Here is a 22,841-nt window from a genome sequence, read left to right on the forward strand (position 1 = left end):
ACATTGTGAATAAAATTAACAACCATAGACCCATTTCACCACCATTTATTAAAAGAGTGATTTGGAATGTTACTTTCCAGCTGCCAGACTAGAGGGTGTAGGCTGTGTGAAGAGACAGTGTTCTAGTTCATTTTTAAAAATCTGGTGCCTGCCATTTTGATGGTATTCCAGCAAATTTAATTTGAATGTCTGAATAAATACAAAGATTCGGTAGACTTTTTCCTGTAGCCCTCTGTATAGAACAGGCCACTTTTCAATTACTTTCTTTTAAACTGAAAAACTTGATCATTCGTGACTTGGATATGTGATATTAAAATGAAGTATCCTGGTTTCTTTAAACATGTTTTTGGTGTTACTTAAAATAAATTTATACTTAGTTCTTAGATAATTTGTTGATGGAAGCAAAGAGCAACCCGGAAAGCCACCCATGATTTCTTTGACTTTGATAGTGAATTCTGGTGCTTTTGTTTGGCTGATTCCTTAATCACCCTCCTAATCTTTTGGGTTGGTTGGAGTTGACATTTTTATTCTTCACTGAGCAGACTAAGTTGCTGTGTGCTCTGGGGAACAAGTTTAGGATTGGACATTTCTCGTGAGTGACTTGAAAGATGTGCAGCAGTGGAGCACCCAGGCTATGGAGTTGGGTCTGACTAAAGGTACCTTTGTCTCAGGTTTCCTATAATGATGGTACTCATGAATGTGATAGAGTCACTGGTATTCCCATGAAGGTGATTGCACTTTTTAGAAAAATCACAGATAATTAATGTTATATTATTATAATCTGAATTGTAACAATTCAAAATGGAGCTCTAAAGAGATACGAAACCCCTAAGGACTCCTGTGTGGTTCTGTAAGGTCAGCACTGGACTATAAACCATAAGGTTGGCAGTTCAAACTCACTAACCGCCTCTTGGAAAGTCTATGAGTTGGAACTGATTGGACAACATGTAACAACAAGGACAGATGGAACATTTGGAGTACTTCTTTTTTTTCTAATGAAGATGATTCAGAAAACTTAGATATTTCCTCTTGAAAAATACTCTTACTTTATTTTTAAAATACTATTAATAATTATTATGTATCATATCATGTTTCCTATTTTATTTTTTTCTCAACTATCAAATGAAGGAGTTGTTGTTGTTGTTAGGTGCCACTGAGTTGGTATCAACTAATAGTGACCCTATTCATGCAGAACGAAACATTGCCTGGTCCTGCGCCAACCTCACAATTGTTTGCTACATTTAAGCCCATGGCTAATGCCAAATGCCACTGTGCCAATCCATCTCCTTGGGATCTTCCTCTTTTTCTCTGACCCTCCACTTTACTAAACATGATATCCTTCTCCAGGGAGTGGTCCCCTCTGACAATATGTCTGAAGTAAGAGAGATGGAGTTTAGCCATCCTGGCTTCCATGAAGCATTCTTGTTGTACTTCTTTCAACACAAATTTGTTTGTTCTTTTGGCAGTACATAGTACTTTTTATATTCTTCTCCAACACTGTAACTCAGATGCATCAGTTCTTCTATGGTCTTTCTTATTCAGTGCCCAACTTTCACATGCAGATGAGGTTATTTTGGAAATACCATGGCTTGGGTCAGACGCACCTCAGTCCTCAAACTGACATCTTTGCTCTTCAGAGCTTTAAAGAGGTCGATTTGCCTAATGTAATACATCGTTTAATTTCTTGACTGCTGCTTCCTTGAGTATTGGTGGTTATGTGAGCAAAATTAAGTCTTTGACAACTTCAATCTTTTCTCCATTTATGTGAGAATAGGGGACGTTTCCCCCTAAGATACCAAGTTTGATCTAGATATCTGTCCTCCTCCCTTGTGACTTCTTTTTATTTTCTGCATATGAGAGAACTCTCTTTGATCAGTGTTTGTTGAATGAATGCTGCATGAGCACAGTGCAGCCTAACACTCTTGTTCTCCATTGCTATCAAAGTATAAACAGAGAAAAAAATCTTTCAATCTCTGAAGCCAGTGGGTGATGAGAGATTTTGTGCCCTTTTGTACCTGTGACCCCGATAGTCCTTTCTCTGTTTTTGCTGCAACATCTCAAACGAATATGAAGAGCATCACAACAGTTTCACATTTTCGGATGGAGTCAAAAAGTGAATTCAATACATTTGGAAAACACAGTTCCACTGCAGCAGAATGAAAGTAATCTTATCTGCCAATTGTTACCTCAGTGTACTGAAAGTTCCAGAACTTGAGATACAAAACAGTGAAAACTGAGCCTATAGCCAGAGACCAAGAGTTTCCACTAAATGAGATCCTCTTTTAGGCCACTTGGCATTTGGAAATCTCCAGGTCTTTTCTATTTAGTGTTGACTTCTGCATGTTCAAAACCCTGTCTTTTGGTTATTAACAATATTTAAATTCTTTATATATTCCTTTTATTTATTTATTGGCAAGACTTGGGTAGGTAGAAGTAAGCTTTCACTATTAGAAGTGAAAATTTTAAATAAGAAACTTCAAATAGCAAGAAAATATGTAATATATGATTCTGTTGACGTCTTACTGCCCGTTCCCTTTTAAAGGGATACTTTTAAAATCTTACTTAGACTAATAATGTGGGTTGTAGGAGCCCTGGTGGCACAGTGGTTAAAGAGCTCGACTGCTAACCTAAAGGTCCACAGTTCAAACCCACCAGCTGCTCCATGGTAGAACGATATGGCAGTCTCCTTCCTTAAAGATTACAGCCTTCGAGACCCTCTGGGGCCTATAAAACCCTGATTGACAGGGTCACTGTGAGCTGGCATCAACTTGATGGCAGTAAGTTTTCTGTGGATTTATACAACAATCATCAGATCATTTGCATTTGTTTTGGGAAAAGCAATCAGCAACTATCCTGACAAGTGACCTTAGACCTAAGTGTTTTTTAATTCCCCTGGGGCCAGTTCCTACTCAGCCTTGTGCCAGGGATGCCCAGGACCCAGCTGGACACTGGCTGGGCAGTTCGGCCTCAGCTTGTCACTAAGTGAATAAGCCACTCCCGAGTAAGCAGAATTTGGCTGTTTTGCTGTTGAATTGCCTCATTATTCTGCTTGGTTGGCTGGGTGATACATTCTGCGGAGGAATTGTATCAAAGCAACAGCTGAATCACAGGGAGTATTTAGAACAAGTAAATTAACTGAAATGATGCATGTGTCTCTCTAAAAGGTGTCTAATACAGGGAGAATTTCTATGGTGACAATATTAGAAAAGAGCTCATGATTAGAGCAGCTTTAGTCATGATTACTTATTCCTCTCCCCCATAACGTGCACACTTTTCATTGAAAACAAAAAAGCACCCTTCATTGTATGGCCTCTCACAACAGATGTTTTCATATTTCATTGTCCGTAAGTATTGGGATCATAGTGTACACAGAAATTTTTGTTTTTTCGCTGTAAATTCATCAGATGGATATTAGATATATTTTTCTAGATTAAATACTACTTTTCTGTTTTGTTTTGTTGTTGTCATTGTCATTTCTTCCATTGCAAACTTTTTTTTAAAGCTCAGTTTTTCATTATTCTGGATAATACAGTGATGAACAGCTTCCTGCACATAGAATTCTTCTTCTGTTGGCATTGTTTTACTTTATTTTCAGAAAGAGAAATGAAATACCAGGCCAGCTATGTCCTCTTAGAGCCCATTTGGGGAGCTATCAGTTTTTCTGTTGGCAGAGTTGTGGCTAATATTATGCTTCTTGAGGCAAAGAGAGAAAAATTTAGTAAAGCATTCATTATTGCTCTGATGGCTTATTATGCAAGGTGTTAGGTGGTCCCTGGTACTGTAGGCTTGAAACAGTGAGGATCCTGTAAGTAGTTTGGGTCACAGATAAGGCACAGCATCTATTATGAGTAACAGGGGTGAGCTCATGGGATCTGGGACAGCAGTGAAGGGTGTGGGTGATTGACATGGGCTGATTGGGCTTCTGGATCCCGGAGTTCCATTCTAATCCTCAAGGGCCCAGTCTCCCCACACATTTGGAAGGAATAAGAATCATTTTGCATAGTTCTTCTAAGAACTCAATATAGATAAATCTAGAACATTTTCAAAACCATCAAAGAGAAGCTTAAAAGATACACCAATCATTATTGCATTTGGAGGATAAAATTGCGTTGATTGGTAAGGGATTTTCTTGTAGTAATTATGCCCATTTATTTAATGAAAAAAATTTTTCATGTATTTTAATGAAAAAAGTTTTAAGAGTGACGTATATACATTCCTTCTCATATTTTATGAAGCAAATCTTCACTGCTCTAATATTTAATATCCTAGAAAAACTTAAAAATTTTCTATAGCAATGTTGGTGACTGTGTAGTTGTTGTTAAGTACTGTTGAGTCGGTTCTGACCCATAGCGACCCTGTGTAGGGTTTCTGAGGAGCAGCTGGTGAGCTTGAACCGCCGACCTTGCAGTTCAAACAGCGTTGCCATCTGGTACGTTAACCCACAGTGCCACACCAGGACTCTTTAATACCTTCAAAAGAAAGGATTCTTGAATGTTGCTGTTGTTAGGTGCCATCAAGTAGGCTCTGATTCATAGCAACCCTCAGACAACAGAACAAAACCCTGCCCAGTCCTGCATCATCTTCACCACTGTTGTTATGTTTGAGCTCATTGGTTGCAGCTACTGCATCAATCTATATCACTGAGAGTCTTCCTCTTTTTTTCTGATCCTCTGCTTTACCAAGTATGATGTCCTTCTCCAAGATCCCTCCTAATGATGTGTCTAAAGTACAAGAGACAAAGTCTTGCCATCTTTGTAAGATTTATTCTGGCAATCCATGGCATATTTAATATTCTTTGCCAACACTTATTTCAAAAGTATGGATTCTTCTTCAGTCTTTCCTATTCATTGTCGAATTTTTACATGAATATTAAGTGATTGAAAATACCATGACTTGAACCAGTCTTCAAAGTGACATTTATTTTTTCTTTTTAGCACTTTAAAGAGGTCTGGAACAGGTTTACCCATTGTAAATACATCATTGGATTTCTTGACGGTCGCTTCCGTGAGTGTTGATCACGGAGCCAAATAAAATGAAATCTTTGACAATTTCAATCTTTTCTTTGTTTACCATGATGTTGTTTATTGTTTCACTTGGAGGATTTTTGTTTTCTTTATGTTGAGATATAATCCATATTGAAGGCTGTAGTCTCTGGTATTTATCAATACGTACTTCAAGTGCTCTTCACTTCCAACAAGTAAGATTGTGTCGGATCTGCATATCTCAGGTTGTTAATGAGCCTTCCTCCAATATTGATCTTCTTCATATAGTCCAGCTTCTTGGATTATTTACTCAGCATGCAGATTGAATAAGTGTGGTGAGAGGATACAACCCTGACCCACATATTTCCTGATTTTAAGTCACTCAGTATCTCTCTTTGTTTATTTGAATGACTGCTTCTTGATATATGAACAGGTTCTGCATGAACACACTTAAGTATTCTAGAATACCCATTCTTAGCCATGTTTTCCATAGCTTGTCATGATTTACACAGTCAAAAGTCTTTGCATAGTCAATAAAGTATAAATTAACATACCTCTGCTATTCTCTGCTTTCATTCAAGATTCACTTGACATCAGCATTGATATCCCTCATTCCAAGCCCTTTTCTGAATTTGACATGAATTTCTAACAATGCTCTGTTGATGTACTGCTGCAGCTGTTTTTGAATTATCTTCAGCAACATTTTAATTGCATGTTGTATTAATGATTTTGTTCAGTAATTTCTGCATTCCATTGGGTCATCTTTCTTTGGAATGGTCACAGATATGGCCAGGTAGCTGTCCTCCAAGTTTCTTGTCATAGATGAGTCTCGAGCATCTCTAGTGCTGCCTCAGTTTGTTGAAACATTCCAATTTGTATTCAGTCAATTTCTAGAGCCTTGCTTTTTGTCAGTGCCTTTATTGCAGTTTGGACTTCTTCCTTCATTTCCATCGGTTCATGATCAGTACTACGTCCTGAAATGGTTGAACATCATCAATCAGTTCTTTTTGATACAGCGACTCTGTGTATTCCTTCCACTATCTTTTTTTTTTTAAAGTTTTTATTGTGAATTGAGTGATAGCTTACATGGGAGAACATGGGTTTTACATCCTTTTTTTTTAGGGGGCAAGGTGTGTGTGTGCACAAAAACACTCAGGAATATATAATAATTTAAACCACCAAAGGGCACATCCTGCAAGTCTGCCTCCTGGCTGCCAGCTCTCAGTCCCTCTTTTTCCATAAGTCCAGAGTCCTCAGCTGCTCCCTCTCTCCACGTCCTCATCTCTGCCGCCATCTCTCGTGTTGCTGCTTTTCTGGATAGGGTCCCACATTCTGCTCATGCTCTTCTTCCTTGATGGTTCTAGGAGGGTCAGTAATTCTTTTTTCTTTTTAATGTTTATTGTGAATTATTTGATAGTTTACATGGGAGAACATTAGCTTTACATTCATCCTATCGCATATTGTTTCATTGCCATGGTTACAATCCCCTTCATGCATCATCAACTAACGAAAGGATATACCCTGCAAGACTGCTCTCCCCCCTCCGCCTGGTCATCAGCACACAGCCCCTCTCCCTCTCTGGGTCTAGAGTCCCCAGCCGCTCCATCTCTCCATGTCATCCTCTCTGCCTCCATCTCTGGCGTCACTGCTTCTCTGGGTAGGGTCCCACACTCCTCTCGTCTCCCTTGATGGTTTCAGGGACTTCTGCTTCTGGACTGCAAAGTCAATCACTCTCCTTCTTTTGCTACAAAATGTCTACCTTTACATTTCCAACCCTCAAAGTCAGTCATGATAACAATTATTCACCACTGTACCACAAGGGACCTATCCCCATCTTCTTTCATCAGCCCCACCCAGACAGATTGGATACTACTCAGTGGAGATTCTACCTTCCTCTACACCCTCTGGATCTAGGCTCCCTCTTGAAAGCTTGTAAGCCAGTCACTTCTTGCCTTTGTAGCGCCCCCACATTTTGAGTAGCCAATGTCCACGTGTCTACTCTGTATGGAGTGGGTGAGAATGATCCTCACTGTGAAGATTTGTTTCCTCTTTTGAGCTACTGCATCCATAGGTGTAGGTAAAGTTCATCTAATTGTAGTGGATTACTCTTTTTTTCCTCTTCTTTCTTCTTCTAGCTGAGTTCTGATCATCCAGTCATTGAAGCCAGGTCCAGTGGGTATTATCTGCAAGTGTGGGTGTTCTTATGCATATGCCCTCTCTTACCAGCTGGACACTGCTTCCACCATCTTTTGATGTTTTCTGCAACATTCAGTATTTTGTCCATACAATTCTTCAATGTTGCATCTTGAGGCTTGAATTTTTTCATAAGTTCTTTCAGTTTAAGAATTGTTGAGTGTTTCCCCTTCACTTCCCCAGGTCTTTATACATTCCATTTTAATATTTTATTAAAGTAAGTAGTAATTTATGAATATAGTCACAGATCATTTATCTGATTTTTACATTTTTTTCTTGTTTCGAATTATATTCTTTTCACAAGGAAACACTTACTTACAGTAAAGATTTTATATATATATATATATATGAATGAATATGTGTAGATCTGTGTGACTACCAGCCAAATCAGATTATAGGCCAGTTGCAGCATTCCAGCATCTTCTCTTGGGCTGACTTCTCAATATTTCCCCAAAGGCAGCCACTGATCTAATCTCTGTTACCATTAAAGGTCAGAATAATGGTTTTGAACTTTATGTAGATGGAATCATTCAGTGTATATGCTTTTGTATTTGGTTTCTTTTATTCACCTTTATCTGTGTGAGATTATTTAATATAGCAGTAGTTTCTTCTTTTTCATGATATTATTGTTAGGTGTCATCCATTTGGTTCTGACGCATAGCAACCCTATTGCAATAGAATGAAACATCACCCCATCCTGTTCCTACTTTTCAGCCCATTGTTGCCACATTCTTTTTCATATAGTCCAGCTGTTGATTTTTGTATATCCTCATCTATGAAATGCCTATTCAATATTTTTGCCCATTTCTTCCTGATTCAGCAGTCATTTTTTTATTGATTCATGCACATTTAAAATATATATATTCTAAATATGACTCTTTTGTTGAATATGAATATTGTTCCAGTCTGAGTGCGAGAAAATTTTTTTTTTTTTAATTTCTTATGAGTGAGCAGAAATTCTTAATTCTAATGAGATTTGTTTGGTCTTTTCCTTTCCTTTATGGTTATGCATTTTGTGTCCTGTTGAAGAAATCTTTTCCTAACTGTGTTCTCTCTATGCTTTTCTCTCTCCTTGCCCCCACCCCCAGAAGTTTAATTGGTTTTCCTTTCCCTTTTTAGGTTGGTGATCCATCACAAATTTTTTTTAATGAAGTAAGAGTTAAGATTTATTTCTTTCAGTGTGACCTAGTAGCATTCAGTGAAAAGTGTATCCTCTCCCTTCTGAATTGCAGTGGCTCCTTTGTCGTAAATCATATATTCTAACCCATTTGGTCTGTTTATTTACTCTTGATCTGTTTTAATCACTGTAGCTCTGTCAAGTCTTTCTATCAGGTAATGCATGTCCTTCAGCTTTGTTGTTCTTCAAATCTGATTTTGCTATTGTAAGTATTTGGCTTTTCATTATAAATTTTACAATAAATTTTTCTATACATACATGCACACAGGAAAGATTTTGCTGGGAATTCCATGAAGCTCTAGTTCAATTTGGGAGAAATTCACATCTTGACATTATTATTTTTCGGTGTATTTATTTATGCCAGTGGTTCACAACTTAAGTAAATTTTACCCTCCAGTTGACATTTAGCATTATCTAGGAACATTTTAATTGTTTCACTTGAGAAGTGTACATCTAGTGGGTAGAGACAGTAATGTTGATCAGCTTCCCACAGGACAATCCCCATCCCCACCCCTCAACAAAGAATGATCTGGCACCACAAAAAGATCAGTAATGACTGGAGAAATCCTGATTTAGGTCTTTAATAATATTTCTCAGCAATGCTTTAAGTTGTTGGTGTATGTAGGAATAATAATATAAAAGGGAGCTTCAAAAAGTTATGGAAAAATAGAAATAAAAGTTTGAAGCCCTCTAGTGTATGTTTGTTATAATTATTATTAGATGTTTAACTGAGATACTATTGTTTGCTAACCTCCAAGTCAACAGTTCGAAATTACTAGGCATTCCATGGGAGAAAGACGAAGCTTTCTGCTCCTGTAAAGATTTACAGCCTTGGAAACCTTATGCAGGGTTGCTATGAGTTGTAACCGGCTCCGTGCTACTTAACCACTACCACCACCACGTTGTCAATAGTATTTTTTGAAATTTTAGTTTGTGATTATTCATTGTTAGTGTGTCAATTTGTGTTTATGTATATGTGTATGCTCACTATGAGTCGGAACCGACTCCATGGTACTTAAAAACAAACAACAACAATATGTATAGAGAGAGAGGGGGGAAGGGGAAGGGGAGGAGGAGGGAGAGGGAGAGAGAATCCTGGTGTGGTGCTGTGGGTTAACGTGCTGGATTGCAATGTCAACTTGACAATACTTAACAGGAGCTACTGTGTGCTGTCAAGTTGGTTCCCACTCACAGGGATCCTGTGTATAGATCTTTACGGGAGCAGGAAGCTCATCCTTCTCCCTTGGAGTGGCTGATGTATTTGAACTGCTGACCTTGGGATTAGCAACCCAACGTTTAACCCACTACACCACCAAGACTCCATATATGTACGTGGTTTTTTGAGTCTCCTTACATGTCACTTTTGTTTCATATGTCTTTTATTTCAGAGATTTCCCCTTCAGTCTTTTTTTTTTTTTTTCCTTTCATTACAGTTTTTTATTGTTGTACAAGAAACTGGGATCTTTGTCCTATAGAATTTCCCACAACTTTGATTTTGCCGATTCTATCACCATGATGCTGTTTCATATATTATTCCTTTGCCCTCTGTTTTTATGATCATTGTCTATATCTATAAATTCCTTTGTTGTTAAGTGCTGTCCAGTCAGTTTCAACTCATAGTGGCCCTGTACAAGGTTTCTGTGAGCAGTTGGTGAACCACCGAACTTAAAGTTCAAACCAACCTCATGGTCAAGTGCTTATCCTAGGGCACCATACCAAGAATCCATTAATTCCTTAAGAGCTGCAAATTGGTGATACTCTAATTCTACACTTTACTTTTCATTTATTAGCCAGGATGCTTCTGTAAAGAGAAATTTATTTCCAACTAATTGGTTGATTTTTTTAAATAGAGAAATAATTTTAAATCATTTTTCAAAATAATGACTTGGTTCCCTAGGGGCCTACATAATGACCAATGGGTTTCAATTAAAGTATCATTATAAAGTTAGTCGAAACTTGTTTGATGTTTCAGTCCATTGCTGTTTTTATCCTTATTGGTGATTTAATCCATTCCATTTTTGGCTTAGTGGCAATGTCTTCAAAACTCAAATTTTTTTTTAACTCCTTGCTTTCTGCTCCAACAAATATTCCAGGCTAATTTTGAACATTTCTTACCCCTAATTTAAGGGGCTCTGGTAGTGTAGTGGTTACGAATCGGACTGTGAACCTTAAGGTCTGCAGTTTGAAACTACCAGCCTCTCCGCGGGAGAAAAATGAGGCATTCTGCTCCCATAAAAATTTACAGCCTCGGAAACCCTGTACAGGGTCACTATGGGTCGCACTTAACAACAACAGGCTAGAATCAGCCATTTTTTAAAGGAGCCATGGTGACTTGTGTTGACTTTTATTTACTTAGAGTGGATTCGTTGTTGTGCGTTGCTGTCTAGTCAGCTTCAACTCATAGTGACTGTTTGTATAATAGAACGAAATGCTGCCGGGTCTGTACCATCTCCACAATCTTTGGTAGGGTGGAGTCTAGTGTAGAGCCTCCTGTGTCAATCCATCTCATGGAAGGTTCGCCTCATTTTTGCTGACCCCTCTTTGTGAACCATGAAGTCCTTTCCTAATGATTGGTCTTTTCTGATGATGTTTCTTAAGTAACTGAGCTGAGGCCTTTCCGTCCTCACTTCTGATGGTAGTTCTTATGAGAATCATTTGGTGCTCATTGCTATTGGGACGTGATTGTTTCTAGGCCTTTTTTTTTTTAAAGTTTTATTGTGAATTATGTGATAGTTTACATGGGAGAACATTAGTTTTACCTTCATTCTATCTTGTATCCTTTCATTGCCATGGTTACAATCCCCTCCATGCCTCATCATCCTACAAGCCTGCACCCAGGTTGTCAGCACACAGCCCCTCCCAGTCTCTGGATCTAAAGTCTCCAGCTGCTCCATTTCTCCACGACATTGTCTCTGCCTCCATCTCTGGCCTCACTGCTTCTCTGGGTAGGGTCCTGCTCTCAGCTCTTCTCCCATGATGGTCCCAAGGACCTCCACTCCTAGACTGAAATATTAATCACTCCCCTCCTTGCTACAAAATGTCTACCTTTACATTTCCAACCCTCACATTCAGTCCTGATAACAATTATTCACTATTGTATCACAAGAGACCTATCTGCATTTAATCGGCCCCACCCAGACAGATTGGATACTACTCACTGGAGATTCTACCTTTCCCCACATCCTCTGGATCTAGGTTCCCTCTTGAAAGCTTGTAAGCCAGTCACTTCTTGCCTTTGCAGAGTCTCAACCTCCCCATTTTGGGTAGCCCATGTCCAAGTTGTCTAGGCCTTTTTTAGTGGACAGAGCTAGGAAATAGGTATTTCTTAAGCGCTAACAAAATATAAAGAGTTTGTATTGATTCTTCTAGTTCTTATTATTTATTGTTGTGAGCAGTATTTGCATAACACAACATTTGCCAGTTGAACAGTTTTTACAATAGGTAATTCAGTGACACCAATTACATTTCCACAAACAGACACTCAGCAGTTGAGTGCTCCTCTCCTTCCCCCTCCCATCTCGGTAACCACTATAAATTATGGTCTCTATACACCTGCCTATTCTGGATCGTTTCATGGTCCTATCTCCTATGCAGAAAATCCTGGGTCTCAACAAACGCCAACATAATTATTCCTTTACTTTATTACAAATTACACACCCAGCAGCCTTGGAATAGCTAGTCCATCTTGACCAGAAGGCATATGATTATGGAAATAGATTAAGACTTTTGTTGTTGTTGTTTAATATCTTTTTTGGCTATATTTCATAGTAGGGATGTACTGACGAGTTACTGTGTTCTAGCACCGCTTGGATTCGTTCTACACTGGTTTTTTCACCAACTTGATTTTTCCTTTTACTTTGGACTTTTAGGGATTGAAATATTAAAATTCAATCTTTTAATAATTATATACAGTATTTACATGGGTCCAAAGTCAAATCTACTAAGAAAAGTTTATCCAAAGCAGTTTTCCTTATATCTTGGTTTCAACTTCCCGATTCCCTCTTTCACCTTATATAAAGAGCTGCAAAAGGTTCCTCTAACAATTCCATTATCTTTCAATTCTGTTTTTCCATGAACTTTTTGAAGCCCCTTTGTGCATGCTTATCTAGTTCCTTCTTTGAAGTAAGTGGTTTTTCACTGTGTAGTCTGTTTCACTTGCCTTTTATCCCCTCTTTTGGATGTCTTTTGATCGATCATTCCTTATGTCTCGTTTTGGTTATTGTCTACTGGTTCCTAATAGAAGCACTATGGAAATGTGCTAGGACTCTTGCTTCTCTCTTAGCATCTGCTTTGAAGCAATGATCGTATTAATCTTTGGGAACATTTCCAAATCTCCAAATTAAAAGTAAGTTTTATGTAGAGTGTCATGCATAAGCTACAATTAAGATGAGGTAAGCTAATTTAGGGTCACTTGAAGTTAAAGGAAAATCAAGTTATTAAAAAGCTGAGCCTTGGTATTTTAAGCTTTCCTAATACTGAGGAGGAAGGAGCTCTGGTTACATAGTGGTTACGAATTAGGCTGCGAACCACAAAGTCAGCAGTTTGAGGCTACCAGCTGTTCCGCGGGAGAAAGATAAGGCGTTCTGCTCCCGTAAAGATTTACAGCCTCGGAAACCCTGTACAGGGTCACTATGAGTCGGAACCGACTCCACGGCACACAGCTACCAGCCATCAATACTGAGGAGGAGTTCCTAGTATTATGCCTTGCATAGTTATGCACTGCAGGATCATGCCTTGGACTGCAAGGTCAGTTTGAATCATAAGGTCGGCAGTTCAAACTCACCAGCCGCTCCTCAGAAACCCTATAGAGGCTCGCTATGGGTCAGAATCAACTCAGTGGCACTTAACAACAACAAAAGTGTGCTCAAGAAGCCCGGGTAGTGTAGTGGAATACCAGGTGGATTGCTAACTGCAAAGTCAGTGGTTTGAATCTACCTGGTGGTCCGCAGGAGAATGATGAGTCTTTCTGTTCCTGTAAAGATTTACAGTCTTGGAAACTCTATTCAGGATCAGATCAGCACTGGACTGTGAACCACAAGTTTGGCAGTTCACACCCACCAACTGCTTCCTCGGAAACTATACAGTATCGTTATGAGTCAGAACCAACTTGATGGCAGTTAACAACAGTGTGAGTCAGAACAGATTTGATAGCATATAACCCACCACTACCACCATCAGCGTGCCTAAGTGCTATGGGGCTTTCGGAATTTGTATTTCAAGGGGAAAATGCTCCTGGTGCGTGGTTGCTAGTGTCTTCACTTCAATGATGAGATAGTATATGAAGTAATAAGGGCTAGGCTAACATGAATAATTAATTTCTCTGGCTCTTAGAAATCTAATTTTAGTCAAGAACAAGAAGCAAATGTAGCAACACTGATAGTCCCTAGTTGCAGCTTCTTTTATCTCTTAAATGGCAACATGATCAACATAAAAGCAAGGGAAGGGAAAGGAGGGGGAAAGGCATTGTATTGTAATCAGCACCTGAATTGAACGTGATTCTTCCCTAAGGACAGTGCTCTTTGTCTTCCATTCATTCACTGATTCATAATTGTTGAATGCTCAAGATGTGTTGAATGCTCAAGACACTATGAAGACAGAACAAAGACAGGAAGTAGCACTTTAGGGGAGACTTACATGTCCATAAAATTATAACTCATGCATGTCCATATAGTGTTGTAGAATGGTAAAACTGAACATCTATATTGGTGTAGAAGGCAGGAATGATAGAGACTTCATAACAGATTTGATATGAGTATTTGATTTGAAGTAGGTTTATAAGTGCTGGCTTGGAATTTTTCTTTACCTATTTTTTTTTTTTTACTTAGAGGTTTAAGTTTTATATTGCTATTAAGTGTTGTTGAGTTGGTTCCAACTCATAGGCCCCCTGTATAGGGTTTCCAAGGCTTTATATTTTGAAGGGAGCGGCTGGTGGACTTGAACTGTGGAGCCTGTGGTTCAGTGCCCAGTGCTTCTCATGTGGAACCACTGTGCTCCCTGAAAGTCCTCTACAGACAGTAAAATAAAACACTGTGAGACTGACTGATAGAGGTGGGTGTGTGATGGCCTTTGTGCTGTGAAAGAGGAACAGGAAGAATGTTTCTGGCAGGGGGAACAGAATACACAGTAGCTTCCAGGCTAGAGCGGTTAAGGGTATTTACCCCATTGTTCATGAGCTAGTGGGTTCAAACCACCAAATTCTCTGTTAACAAGTGAGTATTGCTCATTTGAAGAGTGGCTGATGGCTGAGATCTACAAGTATTCTATTGTTGTTAAGTACCGTTGAGTTGGTTCCAACCCATAGTGACCCTCTATAGGGTTTCGCAGGAGCGACTGATGAGCTTGAACTGCTGACAACTTTGCAATCTGGCGCATTAACCCACAGCGCCACATCAGGATTCCACAAGTATCCTATTAAGTGGGGGTAAATAGTTTTTATTAACTGTAGACTGTTGGATAGGTATCAAACAGATGTAAAAGAAAATTGTTGCAGAAGATTAACATTCCCAGTAGAATCTCCAATCTATCTCATCTGTCTTTCTCACACAGAGAGAATATGAAATCTACAAAACAAAGTATATACAAAGCAATTTTGTATCTATCCCCTCTCTTTCACACACACACACACAGACAAATACACATATTACACTCCAAGAGAAAACTGTATTTGCATTCCCTCTAACTCAGCAATGTTCCCTTTAGCCTTGAACCAAGGATATATTTGGACTGGCCTGCAAAAATATATGTACAAAGATGTTCATCTGAACATGGACTATATATGTGTGTGTACATATACACATAAAGACACACATGTTCTCTCCCACACTCATACCCTCTAAATATCCAGTAGGCACTTGACTAAATAAATTGTTACATCCTTTTTTTTTTAATAGTGACCAGCTATTATTGCCGTGGACTCCTGGTGTGACACTGTAGGGTCAGCATTGGACTGTTTACCACAGCAGTTCAGACCCACCAGCTGATCCTCGGAAAGGCTATGCAGGATCGCTATGAGTCAGAACTAACTCGGCGGCACTTAACAATAACAGCATTATTGGCATAATGTAAAAATCAGTAATGTGATTTTCATTAAGAAGGCAATTACAACTTGCTTTTCCCTTTAGTACAATTTGCAGATCCTATCTCTTCTCTGTAACCACTTCCTTAGATAAACCAAAAGCTAAAGATCGGCATTTTGGACTGGTCTTGATTTGAGGCAGAAAGCTTGTTATTTTTTAAATTGTCTTGGTGTCAGTTTGATTTTGTCTTACGACTGACTTACCCACGAAATCGGATTATGGCTGAATGACAAGGGAGGCATTCTTAACGTTCTTTGGTTGGAGAGTGAGTTTGTGAGGACTGACTCCTCCGTGAAACCCTTTGATCTTAACTCTAGAAATTACACTTATTTTCTGTGCATATACTTTTGAACAAGTTTTCATTTTTAAAAATGAATATTGCTCATCTTCTTTTGGCCATGTTCTTGCAGATGTCAGATCATCTCTAAGATCATTGTGATAACTGTCAGCTCTTTACTAGCTATAATTATGAGTCTTACTAAGCAGTCTTTGTATCTTTTAGCTTTATTGTTTGCCGTGCTTTGGAGAGTAAGGGGCGGATTCTATTCTGGCAGAGAGCTATGAAACACCTTGTCTCTGTAACTTTTTCCATAGGGTAATTTAATCAGCTTGAAGACCTCCTTTTCTGTTCAGTTGTTGGGATAATGTATTTCAAGTGCTTCTGAAACAAATTTACAATAGAAATAATTTTATTTTGTTTCTTTAACAGAAACCATAGCCCACTAATGAGTTTTGGAGCCAGCTTTGTCAGTTTTTTGGTAAGTTGATATGGGAAGAGGCCTTGGAATGAAGGAAATAAACATAAAATATGTCTGTTAATGACTTCTTCCCTATAAATATACTACTGTGGAATATGTTTTTAAGTTAAAAATGGAAATAATGTTTTTGCCTGTTAACCAGTCTTTGAGATGATCGCTCTTCCCTAATTTAAAAAAATAAAATGTCAGTACCTTACTTCTAGAACATTACATATTTTCCAACCAAAATCCTTTTAGAATAAAAATGTAATTGAAAAATTTCTCCAAAATTTACAATGGCATTAGGGTCATTGTTGTTGTAAAGTGCCATCGAGTTGGTTCCAACCCATAGCGCCCCTGTATCAAGTTCCTGAGGAGCAACTGGTGAGCTTGAACGTCCGAGTTTGCAGTTCAAATGGCTTTGCAGTCTGGCGCATTAACCCACAGCGCCACAGTGGGAAAAAAAAAGTCTGAATTTGAGTAATAAAGATGTTTTCTAAAATTACTGAGTATATGAACTGGAAGACAAGTTAGATTCACAGAGCTGAAGTTTGTCAGTTAATGTTACCTTTTCAAAAACTGTTATTTAGGAATTGAGCAGATAGAGTGCATTTAGGCCTTGACGTCAGCTGAGCAATGTAGAAAATTAGATACTTTCATTTTTCAGAGATGCTTATAATGTTACATAAACTACTTATAAACACATAATTTTCAACAATTCCCACAGTTAAATAGCAGCTAGCAACAAAAACAACAAAAGTCATGAGTGGAGAGAGAGAGAGAAATAAAAGAAGACATTCAGATTTGAGATTTAGCGGGTATAAGAAACCGGGCAAATGGCACTCAGCCTGCAACAGCCAAGCCCAACAACTAGGCCAGCTGCTGGTGAGATGGGCTTCTCAGCCAATGTATTTCCTCGTATTACCAGTTAATGTAACAAGAATGTAAGGCCTCCTATTTGTAAATGTATATGGTTTCTGGGTGGTGCAAGCAGTTTGCACCCAGTTACTAGCCAAAAGGTTGATAATTTGAATCCATCCATGGACGAAAGACCTTGGATGCCTGTGATGTACTTCCATAAGATTTCAGCCATTGAAAATTCTGTGGAGTACATTTCTACTCATTGCAGAAAAGGACTCAAAGGCAAAATCGACTTAACAGCTACTGGTTTATTTGCAAAAAGGTAATTGTTGTTAAGTACCGTGGAAATGCAGTAGGGATCATAAAATTAGTACCCAGTAAACTAGATGGTGTGGAGGATGGAGAAGGGGAGGGAGACCATGGTGTTTGAGGAGGGTTGAGATTTCAGCAGCTGCGGGGGAAGAAGAGTGTGACAGGGAGGCTTGGGCAGAGGTGACCCTGGTTTGGGTTGGCCAGAATGGGAATGCAGGTTACAGTGGTACCACCTAGCATGTCAAAGAGGAGCTGTCTACTTGTGATGGAAAATAGAATGCCAGACCCAACAAGTTCATCAGGTATCTCCAAGAGCAGGTGTCCTGCCATGGACTCTGCCTTGCCCCTGTGGCCCACTTAGCTCAGAAGCCTCAGTTCTTCTACTGATTTCTAACAGAGATGGGATTGCCTCTTCCCTGTCAGATGTGGCATGAAAAACCTGCCAGGATCAGGTGCCTAGAAGCTAGCCATCCATGCATGGAATGTATTACGTGAATTCATATGCAGCGAACCCTTTGAAGATCCTTCCCCTGGAAAGATGGATAATAATCGAAGAACACCTACTAGTTAGTGTTCCATTAGAATTTCTGGCCAGGCCTTGGTGGAGCCAGAGGTACACATGTGGGCAAAGATGAATGAGACACCATAATAATAACAACAGAATTTAGTGACCAATTAGAAATTAGAGTTTTTGTTCCTGTGTTTAGCAACAGCAGCAAAATTATATAATTACAAGGATGCTTATTGCCTTGTATTTTTCATTCTGGTATCCTAGAGGTATATTCCTCTTTTTTCTTGAGATTGTACAGTTTCTTTAAGATAAATTGGGTGTTCTGTAATTTTCTGATTGCAGCATATAATCTGTGTGATTTTTTTCTAGTTTGGAGTTTTATTGTAATACATTGTCATAAATTTCAGGTATGTCCTGATTCATTCATTCTCTCTTTATTTATCTATTTTTTTTGGGAGAATGCCATGATGACCTTCGAGGAAGAAAAAATGCAATTGGCTTGTGATGACTTAAAAACAACTGAAAAGCTGTGTGAAAGTGAAGAGGCTGGGGTCATTGAAACAATCAAGAATAAGATCAAGAAGAATGTAAGTCCTCTGGCATTCAGTTATGAACCGTGCGCCGTACTTAAAAGCGTTTACTCAGTTTGAGATATTTAGAACATGACCGAAAAAAGGAAAGCACCGTTTCTTGTGGCTTCTGATTATGTAAATTGCATTTCTGAAAACAATGGAAGCCCCTTTTAGTCTTTAGAGTTATTAAGTGCATGTTCTCTCGGTATCAGTAGGTGTTATTACAAACAAAGAAATGGAAGCATTAGTAGATTGACATTTGCCCAAAATAACACAGTAGTGAGTGCTGGGGCTAGAATCGGAAAAGCAGTGCCTTTAGTGGATTAGGCTAAAATCCGGGAAAAGGTGAACAGATCATTCTACGGTGCGTACTGTGGCTTATTTGCAAAAATCCCAAGAAATTTCTTGGATTACTTCTCATATTATTATGAAAGATATTTAGCTTATTTTGCTTACGTTTACTGCATCCTGAGGATGTATGATACTCTATTGCACAGTGGTCTTCCTTTGTTTTCAAAATAATCTTCATAGAGTGGGAGAAAAATAGAAAACAAAATAAAACTCAAAATCATTAAAAAGACCAGACTTAGTGGTTGGATAGAGACTGGTGGAACCCCAAGACTGTGGCCCTCAGTCACCCATCAGACCTGAAGTAACCTCACCCCCATGGCTCAACACTCAGACAGTAGAAAGCTCTGCGCTGTGGGTTAATGCGCTGGACTGCAAAGTCGGTTTGAAACAGAAGATCGGCAGTGCAAGGTCACAAGTTGCTCCTCAGAAACCCTGTACCAGGTCACTATAGGTCGGAACCAACTTGACAGCACTTAACAACAACGTAAGGTGAACAGTAACTCTAGGGAGACACACACTCCGTAGAACCATCAATTATAGGAAATGGAAAGGGCAGAAGTTACTCAAGGACAAAGTTCAGAAGGGTTAGGTAAGAAGGGGAAATGGAAATGGGAAACGCAGTGTAGGAATGGTGATGCTACATTGTAGGGATTGCAGTTTGTGACATGAAACAAAATGTACATGAATTATTGAATGGAAAACTGATCTGCTCTGTAAACCTTCTTCACTCAAGTTTAAAAAAATTCTTCAGGATAAAGACTAACATTTTGAAAAAAGTGGGATTTGAGGTTTGAGTTTTTTGCATATTCCATAGAGACAGCCACATTCGAGGATGTTGTTGTTGTTAAGTGTTGTCGAGTCTGTTCCAACTCACAGCGACCCTGTACAGGGTTTCCAAGGTGTGCCTTGTGGTTAGCAGTCCAGTGTCTGTCTTACAGCACCATGTAGTGCTTAAATTTCAAATTCAGCATGTGTTTTATTTAAAACTAATACTTAATTCCTGGGTATTTTCCCCATAATTGAAATGCAGTCAGTTCTGACCCTCACATCTTTTTGCCAAGGGAATACACCTTCTTATTAGTACTCCCTGAAGGTGGTGGTGGTTGTGTACCATCAAGTTGGTTCCAACTCTGAGAAACCCTGTGTAGAGTCTCCTAGAGCAGTTGGTGGGTTTGACCCACAGGCCTTGCAGTTAGCACAGTTAGCTGCTCACACAACTAGCACTTCAGTGTTTATCCTACAGCAATAAACACCATTCTTATCAACTGGAGAAAGGATTGAAGTTGTCAAGGACTGCATTCTCCTTGGATCAACCATCAACACTCATGGAAGCAGCAGTCAAGACATCAAATGACGCATTGCATCAAACAAATCTGCTGCACAAGACCTTTTTGAAGCCTTGACGAGCAAAGATGTCAGCTTGAGGACTAAGGTGCACCTGGCCCAAGCCATGGTATTTTCAATAACCTCATATGCATGCGAAAGCTGGACAGTGAATAAGGAAGACCGTAGAAGAATTGATGCTCTTGAGTTATGGTGTTGGAGGAGAATATTGAAAGTGCCACGGGCTGCCAAAAAACCAAACAGATCTGTGTTGGAAGAAGTGCAGCCAGAGTGCACCTTGGAGGCCAGGATGGCCAAAATTCGTCTCTCATACTTTGGACATATTGTCAGGAGGGACCAGTCACTGGAGAAGGATGTCATGTTTGGTAAGGAGGAGGGTCAGAGAAAAAGAGGAAGACCCCCAGCGAGATGGATTGGCAAAGTGACAGCATCAGTGGGTTCAAGTGTGGCAACAATTGTGAAGTTGGCCCAGGACACTATGAGTCACTTAACAACAACCACCCAAGAAGGCTGCAAAGATAGTAGGTTATATCCTTCGATGAATTTAAATTTGGAAAAGTGAGAATTAACATTATTTTTAACAAATGTTTAAAAGGTAAACATTTGAAGTTTTTTGTGTGTTTTCATATGAATTCAGTTTTCATCATTTATATAATAATATTTGCCTTTGAGTTATAGTGCTCTTCGGCATTGTGCTATTAACAAAACAGAGCTAGACCTAGTGGGAGTTACCAGGCTCCTACTGGTAACTGGGTCTTTGCTCTGAATGATGGCTGTGTTTCACACTTCCTCCGTTAAATTATTTTGCACAGTAACGTAATAGTTATTTGGAAGGATTATTGTTCTTGTGTGTGATTTAATGGTGTGTACTTTCCTTCCACTGAACAGGTTGATGTCCGAAAATCCTCCCCCTCCACGGTTGATCGGCTACAGAGGCAGATAATCATAGCTGACTGTCAAGTTTACCTGGCTGTGCTTTCTTTTGTAAAACAAGAATTGTCAGGTATGCTGAAGTACTGTTTTCAATGGCTTACCCTATTCATTGGACTCGTCACTGATCTTTTTTTTTTTTTTTTTTTGTAGAATGCCTTAAATACCAGTTTTTGAAAACATGTGGTATGCCTCTTAGGGGCAAGGTATTGATTATCATTTGGGAAATTGAAACCACAAGTGCTTGATGTGTGTTTAATGAAATCATTTTAGTCCCAAAGTCTGTGTTTTATCTCCTTGTCCTAGATAAGTCTGTCTTGTTACTATTGGGTGCCATTAAGTCAGTTCTCATTTATAGCCCCTCATGTGACAGAGCAGAGCTGTCCCATAGGATAGACCCACTTCCTAGGCTGCAATCTTTACAGAAGCAGGATTGCCAGGTCTTTTTCCAGCGGGGTTACTGGGTGAGTTTGAACTGCCAGACTTTTGATTAGCAGTTGAGTGCTTAACCATAGCGCCACCAAACCACCCATCCAGCCCACTGCCATGGAGTTGGTTCCGCCTCATAGCACCTTAAACAGGGTTTACAAGACTAGGAATCTTTACTTGAGAAGGTGGTCTCATCTTTCTCCCACAGAATGACTGGTAGGTTTGGACTGTAAACCTTGTGTTTAGAAGTTCAATGCTTATCCCAGAGAGTCACCAGAGTCTTACTATTGTCATACTTAGTGAAAGGACCAGAGCATGTCCGTGTCCATGTAATACTTTTTCTTTGTGAAAAGCAAGCGAAGTGTGTGATGGTGATTGTCTGTTGTTGAGTTGATTCCAACTCATGTCGTCCCTATATAGGGTTTCGGAGGCTATAAATCTTTACAGGAGCAGAAATCCTCATCCTTCTGCAGAGTGTCTGGTGGATTTGAACTGCTGGTTTTGTGGTAGCAGTCTGGTGCTTATTCTATCTCACTACACCAGATTTCTCCATTCAATATTGTTGTTGTTATGTGCTGTCCAGTCGGTTCTGACTCATAATGACCCTATATGGTGGTTGTATACCGTCAAGTACGTTCCAACTCATAGCAACCCTGCATAGGGTTTCTGAAGCTATAAATGTTTAAGGGAACAGGAAGCTTCACCTTTCTCCCTTGAAGCAGCTAGTGGATTTGAATTGCTGACCTTGTGGTTAGCAGCCCAGCTTGTAACCCATTACGCTTTCAGGGCTCCAAAGTGAAATATAACAGGCTTAGATTTAAGTTTTCCAATGAATTGCTATTGAATGTCTGAGATCATACTAAAGATTTCCTAATGCACTTGAAGGACTTATGTTTCAAAAACTTTCAGTGAAGCATATAAACTTAACTTCCTGGTTAGTCTATTCAAAACACATGTTTCCCAGGCTTCTGTAGCTTTCATTTCTTAACAGATACAGACTCAGCTGAGTCTCTAATAGCATGCTCTGTGACTATGGCTAAAAGTGACACTCATTCTTTCATTAATGTGGTTATGCGTCCGTGATAACTCATAGCAGAAATCTGTCATTTGGTGGATAGTATTGACTTGAAAAATAAAGTTTCAGAAAGAAAAGAAAAGAAAATACACAGTTTGAAAAGTATTCTCTTCTAAACCACAAATAAAGCTAAACACTGGACCACAAGGTCAGTTTGAACCACAAAGTCGCTGATTCAAACTCACCTGCAACTTCTTGGAAACTCTATACAGGGTTTCTATGAGTTGAACCGTCTCAACGGCCCTTAACAACAGCAACACATTGCTGGACTACCAGGAACCTTTCCCCTAC

At 39.2% G+C, this 22,841-nt stretch overlaps 1 protein-coding gene across 1 annotated transcript in view; it reads left to right on the top strand.

The window, feature by feature from the left end:
- TTC39C (tetratricopeptide repeat domain 39C) overlaps positions 1-22,841 on the top strand; it is a 136,740-nt gene that overhangs the window by 43,979 nt on the left and 69,920 nt on the right. The window contains exons 2-4 of the mRNA XM_006835021.1: positions 16,138-16,186; positions 18,308-18,436; positions 21,005-21,119. Of these exons, the coding sequence (XP_006835084.1) occupies positions 16,138-16,186; positions 18,308-18,436; positions 21,005-21,119 (293 nt within the window). The remainder of the gene's footprint in view (positions 1-16,137; positions 16,187-18,307; positions 18,437-21,004; positions 21,120-22,841) is intronic.

The sequence above is a fragment of the Chrysochloris asiatica genome, unplaced genomic scaffold, assembly GCF_000296735.1.
Source record: "Chrysochloris asiatica unplaced genomic scaffold, ChrAsi1.0 scaffold00015, whole genome shotgun sequence".
Taxonomy (NCBI): Eukaryota; Metazoa; Chordata; class Mammalia; order Afrosoricida; family Chrysochloridae; genus Chrysochloris; species Chrysochloris asiatica.